This window comes from Leucoraja erinacea, chromosome 14, assembly GCF_028641065.1.
Source record: "Leucoraja erinacea ecotype New England chromosome 14, Leri_hhj_1, whole genome shotgun sequence".
In the NCBI taxonomy this organism is placed as follows: Eukaryota; Metazoa; Chordata; class Chondrichthyes; order Rajiformes; family Rajidae; genus Leucoraja; species Leucoraja erinaceus.
The window spans coordinates 24672764-24684851 of record NC_073390.1 but is presented as its reverse complement, the minus strand read 5'-3'; the positions used below and the strand labels follow the sequence as shown (position 1 = coordinate 24684851).

General features: G+C 44.6%; 1 protein-coding gene across 3 annotated transcripts in view; it reads right to left on the bottom strand.

Annotated features, from left to right (window-relative positions):
- Positions 1-1727: 1727 nt before the first annotated feature.
- LOC129703419 (probable cationic amino acid transporter) overlaps positions 1728-12088 on the bottom strand; it is a 62993-nt gene continuing 52632 nt past the window's right edge. For all 3 annotated transcript variants that reach the window (XM_055645842.1, XM_055645843.1, XM_055645844.1), the window contains 2 exons: positions 11007-11884; positions 1728-6937 (listed from right to left, as the gene is read on the bottom strand). In XM_055645842.1, the coding sequence (XP_055501817.1) occupies positions 6624-6937; positions 11007-11884 (1192 nt within the window). In that variant the 3' untranslated portion in view covers positions 1728-6623. The remainder of the gene's footprint in view (positions 6938-11006; positions 11885-12088) is intronic.

The following is a 12088-nucleotide window of genomic DNA, read 5'->3' as shown; positions in this document are numbered from 1 at the left end:
ATTCCCTCCACGGATGCTGCCTGACCCGCTGAGTTCTTCCAGCACTTTGTGCTTTGTACCAGAACCAATCATTGGACTCCCATTAACAAACAACAAGCATTTGCAGGGCCTTCCTGCAGTAAATGTTATGCCCAGATGAGCTATTGAACTGGAGTGTTAATAACTGATGGATTTCATTTCTACGCCCTCAGGATTACTTTTATCAAAGAATATTAAAAGCTATGCAGGAGAGCGTACAGAAGGTAATTGCCATAATGGAATTTCTTCTGCAGGGAGCAATCTTATGCTCATTTAACAGCATTGAAGTGCTCACTGTCTGCTCATTTTGGCTGAAATATTATAAAGACAACTGCATCAAAAACCAAATGGGCGGATACAAAGACTTCACAGTGACACTGACTCAGGCACAATATACTGCAGAGTACACCACATCTCAAAAGGCACAACTCCCTCGAATTACAGCGCTGACAACCAGATGATAGGTTGCATCAATCTCTAATCAATAACATGAACAAAAATGGATTCGTTTTTCATTCATGGTCCGATAAACTCATTTATTTTAAACACTAATTACAACCAGGATGTGGAATCGTGTTGCAGAGAAATATCTCAACCTTTCAAACTAACTCTTGGCAAGCATTTAAGATATTTAATCACTTTGACGTAAATTATGCCACGGTCTTTAAATGCTTTTCATTTTACATTGGATCAATGCCATAACGTTTGCATCAAATAAATTTAAGAGCACACTCTTTAAGATGATTGTAGGGCTATTTCAAGCCCTGAGCCATGTATATGGAGTGGGGACTGTAATCGAGAGTAAAATAACAAACTGCTGCAGACACGCGGCAGGTCGGCATCTGTGGAGGAAAAGGAACGATTCATGTTTTGGGTCACGATTTTAGCATAGATATGGTAGAGGCATAGTTCATTTCGTAAGACATTGCAAAATTAGGCCATTTGGCCCATCGAGTCTACTCCGCCATTCAATCATGGCATATCTATCTTTCCCTCTCAACCCCATTCTACTGCCTTCTCCCCATAGATAGGGTAGGCAGTCAGATCTTATGTTCCAGGGTGGAAATCTCCAACACAAGAAGGCTTGGCGATAAGGTGAGAAGGAGAAAGTTTAATGGAAATGTGCAAGGCAATTTTTTACACAGAGAGTGATGGGGGCCTGGTACACACTGCCAGGGGTGGTGGTGGAGGCAGATACGATAGTGGTGCTTTAGATAGGTGCTTGGAAGTGCAAGGAATAGAGGGATATGGATCATGTACAGGCAGATGAGATCAATTTAACTTGACATCATGTGGTACACAGATATTGTGGGCTAAAGGGCCCATTAATGCACTGTTCTAAGATGCTGCATCAGGAGTGTGTCTCAGTCTTAAGTGCTAATAAGGCAATTGCATAATACGGAATATGTAATATTCCATTAGGGAAATAAACGGAATATTGTAATTAGATATCTAGGCATTTAGTATGTGTACACTGCACTTTGCTCCAGTTACCATGGCATTCCTTAAAATCCAACTTCATGATAGATGCTGCTCAGAAATGGAGTTGGGCATATACTGGAAGGGTCAGAACCGAGATGAGGAGAACTTTTTTCACACAGAGAGTGGTGAATCTCTGGAACTCTCTGCCACAGAGGGTAGTTGAGGCCAGTTCATTGGCTATATTTAAGAGGGAGTTAGATGTGGCCCTTGTGGCTCAGGGGGTCAGGGGTATGGAGAGAAGGCAGGTACGGGATACTGAGTTGGATGATCAGCCATGATCATATTGAATGGCGGTGCAGGCTCGAAGGGCCGAATGGCCTACTCCTGCACCTAATTTCTATGTTTCTATGTTTCTATGTCAGTGTGACCCATTCTCACCTGACACAGTAACTCAGCGGGTCAGGCAGCATTTCTGGAGAGACAGAATGAGTGACATTTCGGGTCGGGACCCTTCTTCAGGCTCCTCCTTCCTTCCTGAAATGTTACATAGCCTTTTTCTCCAGAGATGTTGCCTGACACGTTGAATTATTCAAACGCTTTGCGTCAATATTTGATATAAACCAGCATCAGCAGTTCTTTGATTCTACTGAAACAAGACCTTTGGCCTAACGTCCAAGTCAACCATTTGCTTATATTTGGCTCATATCCCTCTAAACCTTTCCTATCCATATACCTGATCAGATGTCTTTTAAACATGGTGTAAGAAGGAACTGTAGATGTTGGTTTACAACAAAGATAGACACAAATTGCTGGAGTAACTCAGTGAGTCAGGCAGCATCTCTTGAGAACAGGAATTGGTAATGTTTAGGATCAAGACCCTTCATTTGAACAGGTCTGATGAAGGGCCTTGTCCCAAAATGTTACCTATTTCTTTTCTCCAGAGATGCTGCCTGACCTGCTGAGTTTCTTCACCATTTTGTGTCTTTTCAATTTTGCTGTCTTTATTGTTTAATCTGCTTCAACTACCTCCTCTGGCAGCTCATTCCATATATCCACCACCCTCTGCGTGAAAGAGGTGTCCCTCAGGTTCCTATTAAATCTTTTCCTCTCACTTTAAATCTGTGCCCCCTAGTTCTTGATTCCCCTACTATGAGTAGAAGACTCTGTGTATTCACCTTATCTAAGAAGTCTTTTCTGAATGCTTACAGTGCAGTACTGCAGGTGAACCATACTGCCAGGATTATTGCATCGCAGATGAAATTTTGCACTGAAATCCTTTCTGCTCAATCAGATGGATAGAAAAATCAAAGAAAAACAGACAGGGTTTCATGCCAGTTGTCCGGATAGTATTCCTCCCATAGATAGGCAGGGCAATACAGAACATAGAACATAGAACACAGTGCAGAGCAAGAGCAAGTCCTTCGGTCCACAATGTTCATGTTGAACATGATGCCAATACCCTGTTACCTACCTACCCATAATCCATATTTTTCCATTCCCTGTATATCCATGTCCATTTCCAATCTTATCTGCAGCCACCACCACCCGTGGCAGTGCAATCCAGGCACACACCAACCATCATCTGTGCAAAAATACACTTGCCCCACACGTCGTTAAACTTTGCCCCTCTCACCTTAAAGCTAAGATGCAAATTAAAGGAGAAATATCTTCCAATAAATTGCTTCAGAGACCTAAAGGCAATTTGAGAGGGAAAACCTGTTTCAATAATTCCTCAATCAATATTCCTTTGCCAATCTATTTTACTAACGGTCCCATCTCTCCTGATTTACACCAATGGTATCCAACATCAAGGACGAACATTGGTGATCATTCAAGATTCCTTCAGTCAACCAACATGGTGTACAGTGCTATTGATGGTGACTGGTAGACATTCGTCCTGAAGGATCTGAATATGGTGCAGATTGACTGCAGTGGGCGTGGGGTTGACCAGTTTCAACTAACAAATTCAGACTGGAAGCTGGGATCCCTCTCTTTGATGCAGGGCTGGTTGAGAAGTGATTTATCATTGTGCATGATTTAGAAATGGATACATTATTCCCATTAAGCAATGTTTAGAACTAGCAGGCACTGGTTTAAAGAGCAAGCAAAGGAAGCGAGGGAGATGTGAGGAAGACCTCTTTGGCAGGTTGAGTGTTTGAATCAGGAACACACTGCCCATGGAGGATCATTCTGTGCACACAGAGGAGAATTTGATAGGAATTTCAAGGAAAATAAGTTCCTGGACTTTGTGGGAAGAGGGAAGGAATGGAACTGACTCAATTAATCTCTAAAGACCCAATGGGCCAAATATAGAATTGTAGAGTCATACAGCACAGAAACAGGCCCTTGGGCCCAACTCGTCCATACTGACCAAGATGCCCCATCTACACTTGTCCCACCTGTCCGCATTTGGCCCATATCCCTTTCAACCTATCCTGTCCATGTAAAATAAAAATGATACAAAATGCTGGAATAACTCAACGGATCTCTGGAGAACATGGATAGGTGGCGTTTTGGGTTGGGACCCTTCTTCAGACCAATGGGCCTATCCATATACCTGGTTCACTGGTATCTCTATACACTGTCACGTGTCGTGAGATACAGTCAAATGCTTGTTCTGCGTATTATCCAGTCAAATCATACTATACAGGAGTCCAATAAATCCTCTTCTGGAACAGCACGCAGAGAGTTACCACGTTCCGACACCATCTGACCAAATGTCTGTTAAATATTGTTATCGTCCTTGCCACAACCACCTCCTTTGGCAGCTCATTTCATACACCCATCACCCTCTGTGTGAAAAGTTGCCCCTCAAGTTCCTATTAAGTCTTTTCCCTATCACCTTAAACCTATGTCCCCTAGTTCTTGATTTCCCTACCCTGGGTAAAAGACTCTGGGCATTCACCCATCTATTCCCCTCGTGATTTTATACACCTCTATACCTCAGTCTCCTTTACTTCTTCTATGCCTTGAGCATTCTATAATCTTATTATTTCCTAAGATACCATCTCTATAGAAACAAGTACCTTTGTAATTATAAATAAACCCAGCGAGAAAGCAATATGGTTTTATTGATGTAAACTATTCAGAATAAGAACATGTTTGAAAGGTTTCAAGGGATATGGGTCAAACACAGGCAAGCCTAGATGGGGCATCTTGGTCAGCATGGACAAATTGGGCCGAAGGACCTGTTTCCCTGCTGTACATCTACCTGAAGGCCAAGATGACGAAACTCATTTTACTTCTTCAGAGTTAAATGTACATTATTTTTGGGAGCTTGTTTTAAGATTCCCAGCTCCTTTTTTCCCCCATTTTGTAAATAAACATTACTTTGTTACATAAATAATGAGTCTTAAAAATAGACACATAGATCTTTAGTTGTGTAAGTTATGTGAAAGAAAGGAAATGAATCAATTGGACTTCCTGGCTATATCTGTATCCTAATTTCTAAAGGAAGTCAAGTGTTGCTCAGGTTAGCCGGCTGGGCAAAAACTTTGTTCAAAAACCAGAAAAAGGTCCAAAACATTCACTCAGCGAGCCACAAATCTTTCATTCACAGAAATAATTTATAGCTGTGCAGCTCTGAGATAACGAGCATCAAGCATTACTACCACCAAGAAGAATTTGTTTAAGAAACAAATGTGAAAGCTGTTCTCGAATCAATCAGTGAGAGGCATTGGAAGCAAGGGCAGTGAACGCAGACTTGGTGACTGAATGCACTGCACATTATCAACCTTTCCTTATCTTGTTCCTCTCAAGGTGGTCAGATGTTCGACCAGTTTATTCAGCTGTGGGTGACTTGGTGTCACAGTTGCTTTGATCGCCTTTACAGCGACTCCTCACTAATTATACACCTTCTAATTTTCCTCCAAGCCCTGGTTAAAGTCGTTTTCCTCGACACCAACTGGCCTTGAGCTCATCGCTTCTGGACTCTTACTCTTTCCCACACACCGAGAGTTCATGTAAATATAAACATACCTAACGTGAAGATTAACATTATACCATCAAATTCCCAAATATTTCAAACCACAGTGTCTGTCCCATCATGCACTCAGTCGGATATCCCCATCCTTTACACCTGAGCATTATAGTACGTTTTGTGCCATTAAGTGATATTATGGCCTATAATCATAAGGCCATAAGACATAATGGCATGATAATAAGGAGCAAAATTAGGCCACTTGGCAAATCAAGTCTATTTCACCATTCAATCATGACTGATCTATTTTTTCCTCTCAACACATTCTCCTCTCTTCCCCCCGTAACCTTTGACACCCTTACTAATGAAAAACCTATCATTCTCCACTTTAAAGACAACCAATGATTTGGTCTCCACCACCATCTGTGGCAATGAATTCCACACATTCATAACCCTCCGACTGAAGAAATTCCTCCTCATCTCCTTTCTAAAGGTGCGTCCTTTTATTCTCAGGCTGTGCCCTGTGCCCTCTGGTTCTAGACACTTCACAATCAGACCTTGTTGTCAAATGTCAGATGACTGGAGTGTATTGAGTAGAGTTTTCTTGTTGCCTTGACTTGCTGATTAAAGGGGCACTGTGTTAAATATCTGGCAAATTTCAACATGAATTTTCTGTATACATGGAGCATCTGGGACAATAGGAGTCACTTGGAAAGATCTGCTTCAGGTGAAACTATAATCGCTAAAAATCAGCTGTAGTTGATCGATCGACTGAAAGAAACAGTATGGAAACAGGCCCTTTGACGCACCGTGTCCAAGCCGAATATCGATCACCCGTTCACACTTGTGCTATGCTATCCCACTTCGTTACCCCAGGGAAAATTTACAGTGGGCAATTAGCCTGAAAACCCGCACGTCTTTGGGACGTGGGAGGAAACCGGAGCACCCGGAGGAAACCCACGCGGTCACAGTAAGAATGTGCAAACTCCACCTGAGGTCAGGATCAACCCCAGGTCACCGCCACTGTGAGGCAGCAGCTCTACCCGCTGCGCCACTGTGCCGTCCAAAATGTCTTTACTTCTGATTAGTTTAAATGTTTGCCAAACATTTATTGTTGAAAACGGGGCCCCTTTAATAAGTCAACATTGTGAAGCCTAAAATAAACTGCATATTGCCTTTTTAAAGCCACACCACTGCAAGATGTTTATTAAAGGAGAGATCACATCCATGATACTAGTCCAAGGGTCTGAGGGGTCAGGGTCTGCTACTCGGGGGGATAATCAAGCTCATCATTTGCAATCAGTGTTTCTGAGGTCTTGACATACTTCCCTTTGCTTTTGGCTTTACTGTTGTAGGTCCTGTGGTTGCCCACTATGTCGGGCATTGCCTGCTGAGATTGGTAGCCCGTCTGATTGGAGGGTGGCCATTCCTCCTTCCACTCGCTGCCCTCCTCCTCCGGGCAAGCAAGACTGTCATCCACGTCGTAACGCTGGTACGTACTCTGACTCAGAGCTTCCTGTTGAGCCCCAATCTCCAGGCTGCTGTTCCAGATCCCGTAGCCAAAATAAATCAGTAAACCTGGGGGAAGGGAAAAGAGTGTGAAGTCATCGGCCAGTTAGAGTTGATGCCAACTAACTTGGGGGGGGGGTGCAAGAAATATTCAAAGGGCTTTGGAGAGGTGTATGTAACCCAGTCAATCACACAGACCAAACTACCCACCGTCGATTTCATCTAAACTTCCCACTGCCTCGGGAGAGCAGCCAACAAAACCTAACGTCCCACCCTGGTCATTCCTTCTTCTCTGCTCTCCCATCGGGCAGAAGATACAAAAACTTCTGAGCACAATCCACCAAACTCAGGAACAGCTTCTTCTCCTCTTTATCAGACTATTGAACGGTCTTCCCATGAGCTGGAATACTGTCCGATTCTTCATCCCACCTCATTGCAAGTACAGGACCTTTTCCATTACCTATATCACTCCATTCCCTGCAGATCCATGTGCCTATCTAAAAGTCTCTGAAACGCCACTGTTGTATATGCTTCCACCACCACCCCTGGCAGTGCATTCCAGGCACCCGCCACTTTCTGTGTAAAAAAAGACTTGCTCCACTCTTCTACTTTAAACTTTGTCCCTCTGACCATAAACACATGCCCTCTACTTAGTTTAATTTAGTTTAGTTTAGTTTAGTTTAGAGATACAGTGTGTGGATATACCGGGTCCGTGCCGTCCAGCGATCCCCGTATATTAACACTCTTCTAGGGACATTTTTTACATTTACCAAGCCAATTAACCTACAAACCTGTACGCCTTTGACATTTACACCCTGGGAAAAAGTCTATCTACTCTATCTTTGGCTCTCATGAGGTTGTATACCTCTGTCAGGAAACACACTAGGAATTGCCGGAGTTAGTTCAAAGGTAAACCATGATTTCATAGTAAGCTAGTACAGGCTAGAGGGGCTGATCAGCCTCTCCTTGTTCCTATACTGGAGCAGCCCAGCTGTTACCCATCAATCACCAGATTTGAGCTGGCGGTTCTGCAATGGGATTAATGTTACCCTGACCTCTGACCTTGTTGTATCTGGTCTCCTGCTCAGCTCCGCTTGAGCAACAGGATCACAGAGGGCAGAATAATTACATTAATCTCATGGTTGAAACGTTAGGGGCTCACTCCCAGAATAGACTCAAGGGCCTGTCGAAAGTGCTGTCTATTGCATGTGCATAGAACGATACACAGGGCTGCCAACATTGGGTGAGAGTTGGGAGTGAGAAATTGCGAGAGACTAAGCCCGAGGTAGCATAGCGAGGAGGGGGGGGGGGGGGGGGGGGGGGGGGGGGGGGGGGGGGGGGGGGGAGGGAGGGGGTCCCCCTCCCATTGGTACGGAACGTTTGCATTTTTCAGCTTGAAATTGTGCAATATGGTGCATTCTGTAGCGAGTCTTTTAACTTACACTTGAATGCAATATATGTGCTTTAAATTGGATTGGAGCGTTTTTGAAAGGGGGGAGGCTGTGCGATCACTGATCACTGGCCTTGGGGGTACCCGGTGAGGGAGTGGAGCAACTGAATGGGGAGAGGGTGTGGAAGAAGGGTGTGCCCCCTCTCAGGGTAGGAACTTTTTGAAATTTGATGTATCATGTTTTAGTGCACTGTGGAAGTATGATTTTTGTATGAAGTATTTTTAAGAGGTAACGTTTTAAGGGGTAACTTTATCCACAGAAAGGGTGATGGGTGTATGGAACAAGCTGCCAGAGGAGGTAGTTGAGGCAGGGACCATCCCAACATTTAAGAAAAAGTTAGACTGATACATGGATAGGACAGGTTTGGAGGTAGGGACCAAAAGCAGGTAGCGTATCTGGGACATGTTGGTGGGTGTGGGCAAGTTGCGCCGAAGGGCCTGTTTTCATACTGTATGACTACATTATACCTCCACCATGCATGAATGCTTCAAAATCAAGTGATCGAGTTTTATTGCCATATACTCACGCATAGAAACATAGAAAATAGGTGCAGTAATAGGCCATCGGCCCTTCGAGCCAGCACTGCCATTCAATATGATCATGGCTATTCATCTAAAATCAATACCTCTTTCCTTTTTTTTCCCCGTATCCCTTGATGTCGTTAGCCCCAAGAACTAAATGTAACTCTCTCTTGAAAACATTCAGTGAATTGGCCTGCACTGCATTCTGTGGCAGAGAATTCCACAGATTCACAACTCTCTGCGTGAAGAAAGTTTGTTCTCATCTCAGTCCTAACTGGCCCCCCCTTTATTCTTAAACTGTGACCCATGGTTCTGAACGCCCCCAACATTGGGAACATGTTTCCTGCAGTTACAATAAGTGAAAATCTAGCAGGCAAGCAGGATGCTTTCACCAACCACCCCCATTTGAAGTTCACTATCTTCCACCGTTTCTACCCAGTGCTTGGTACTTATTGATGGAAGAAGTGACACTTAAAATGGCTGGACAGGAATGTGGAGAGCAGTTTAAAATCCAACCAGCCATGACCTTTCTGAATGGCGGTGCAGTGGTTTCCTCCTGCTCTACTAATCCATAACCAATTAAACATTTAATCCCTTGACAATCTTGGCCAGGCCCAAAACTACTGAATAGAACACACCTCATATTCCACTTGGATAGCCTGCAACCCAATAGTATAAACAATGAATTCTCCAATTTCAAAAAAAACCCCCAACTCCCAACCACGCCCCCCCCCCCCCCACCTCCTCGTTTCCCCCGCCCCCCCCCCACCTCCTAATCACCTCTCCCTCCCTCCCTGCCTGCCTGCCATATCTCTTTCACTATCCTGATACCCTATTCCTTTCTCCTGTTCCTTCTGCTAATGATTAACCCCTCCCTACTGCAAATCCCCCATTTCCTTTTCACTCCTGCTCTTTTCCCTCCTCCCTAGACCGTTCCACCCATATCTCTTCCTCCAGCTTTACATTTCACGCCTTCTCTCCTTATTTGACACCCTTTTGGCTCATTTTCACCTCCAGCCTTGGTCACTTACTCCGCCCATTGCCCTTACCTACATCCACCCGTCACTTGCCTGGCTTTGTCCTGCCCCCACCTTGCTTTTCCAGCTTTCTTCCTCCAATTCCATAAATCTGAAGAAGGGTACCAACCAGAAAGGTTGCCTGGCCATTGGTCTTGGCATCAGATATTATAGCCTGTTCCTGTATTGTACTGTTCTATGCTATATGCTCTGTGTGAGAGGGGAAAAGCTTAAAGGAGATGTGTGGAGCAAGTTTTTTTACACAGAGGGTACTAGGTGCCTGGAATACGCTGCTAGGGTTGGTGGTGGAGGCAGATACGATAGTGGTGTTTAAGAGGCTTTTGGACAAATAGATGGACACAAAGTGCTGGAGTAGCTCAGTGGGTTAGGCAGCATCACTGGAGTAAAAGGATGGATGATGCTTTGGGTCAGGACCCTTTATGCAGGGAAAGGAGGGGGGATATAGATCACGTGCAGGCAGATAAGGATTGGTCTTGGCATCATGTTCAGCACAGACATTGTGGGTCACAGGACCTGTTCTTGTGCTGTACTGTTCCGTTCTATGTTCTATTGTCTATGTTGCATATTCCAGGTTCTGTGTTCTATATCTATTGCCCATGTGCCATGTTCTATCTTCTATTGTCTGTGTTCCATGTTCCATGTTCTATATTCTATTGTGTATGTTCCATATTCCATGTTCTATATTCTATTGTCTATGTTCCATATTCCATATTCTATATTCTATTGTCTATGTTCCATATTCCATGTTCTATATTCTATTGTCTATGTTCCATATTCCATGTTCTATATTCTATTGTCTATGTTCCATATTCCATGTTCTATATTCTATTGTCTATGTTCCATATTCCATGTTCTATATTTTATATTCTATTGTCTATGTTCCATGTTCCATGTTCTATATTCTATTGTCTATGTTCCATATTCCATGTTCTATATTCTATATTCTATTGTCTATGTTCCATGTTCTATATTCTATATTCTATTGTCTATGTTCCATATTCAATGTTCTATATTCTATATTCTATTGTCTATGTTCCATATTCCATGTTCTATATTCTATATTCTATTCTCTATGTTCCATGTTCTATTGTTCCATATTCTATGTTGTATGAGCCAGTGAAGCACTTACCCACAAAGCACCAGACAGCGAAGCGGATCCATGTGATGCTGGAGAGCTTCAGCATGAGATACATATTGACCAACATGGCAAAGACGGGCACGAAGGGGACGCAGGGAGCCATGTACGGCAGCTTCTTGGGGTTCTCGGGCTGCTGCAGGATGACAAAGACCAGGGAGCAGATCAGCAGCACCATGAGGATGACCAGGAGGATGGCCCACCAGCACTGCTCGTAGATGTACTCCTCACCGAAGATCACGAAGGAGCAGAAGACAAAGGAGAGGACGAAGAGCAGCAGCACGCAGGTGGTGACGGTGCGGCCGGTGACGATGGTGGGACGGTCCATCTTGCCCGGCAGCCCTAGTCGGATCCTCATGGTATAGTAGCGAGGTCCGATCAGCTTCTTCAGCTTTATTAAATAGATGTTCTCCGAACTGTCTGCCTCAATCCCCGAACTCATGTCCACCGTGCCGTAGTTGGGGTGGCTCACGCCGTAACTTGACTTGTCTGCTTTTCCGATCAGCATCTCGTTGTCCCCCAGGGAGGGCAGGTTCTTGGCCCCGCACGTGTTCTTGTCCGGGTCGGAGTAGTCCTCGCCCTCGCTGACCGGAGAGGCGGCCTCCTTCTCGCACTCGGCCAGAACTCCCTCCTTCTTCTTGGTGCCTTCCTCCGACAGGAACTTGACGAAGCCGTCGATGTCGCTCTCGGGCTGGTAGCGCAGTAGCAAGACGCACACCGACACCAGGGTGTAGGCCAGCAGCGTCCCGATGGACATCATCTCAATCAGGTCTCGCAGGCTGACCAGCAAGGACAGCAGCCCTGCCAGGAAGCCCGAAACGATGCAGGCCACAACCGGCGTCTCCGTGTAGGCACTGACGTGAGCTAAAAACCTGGATAACAACACCGTCACAGAATTACAGAGAACAAGGCTGCAGACTGCTCATAGTCACAGAGTTATAGAGTCATCAAGTCATTGAGTCATAGTCATGGTGTCATAGTCATATAGTCTTAGATTCGCATTCAGAGATAGTCATTGATTCATCAAGTTACAGAGGCACAGAGTCATCGAGTCATACAGCATGGAAACCGACCCT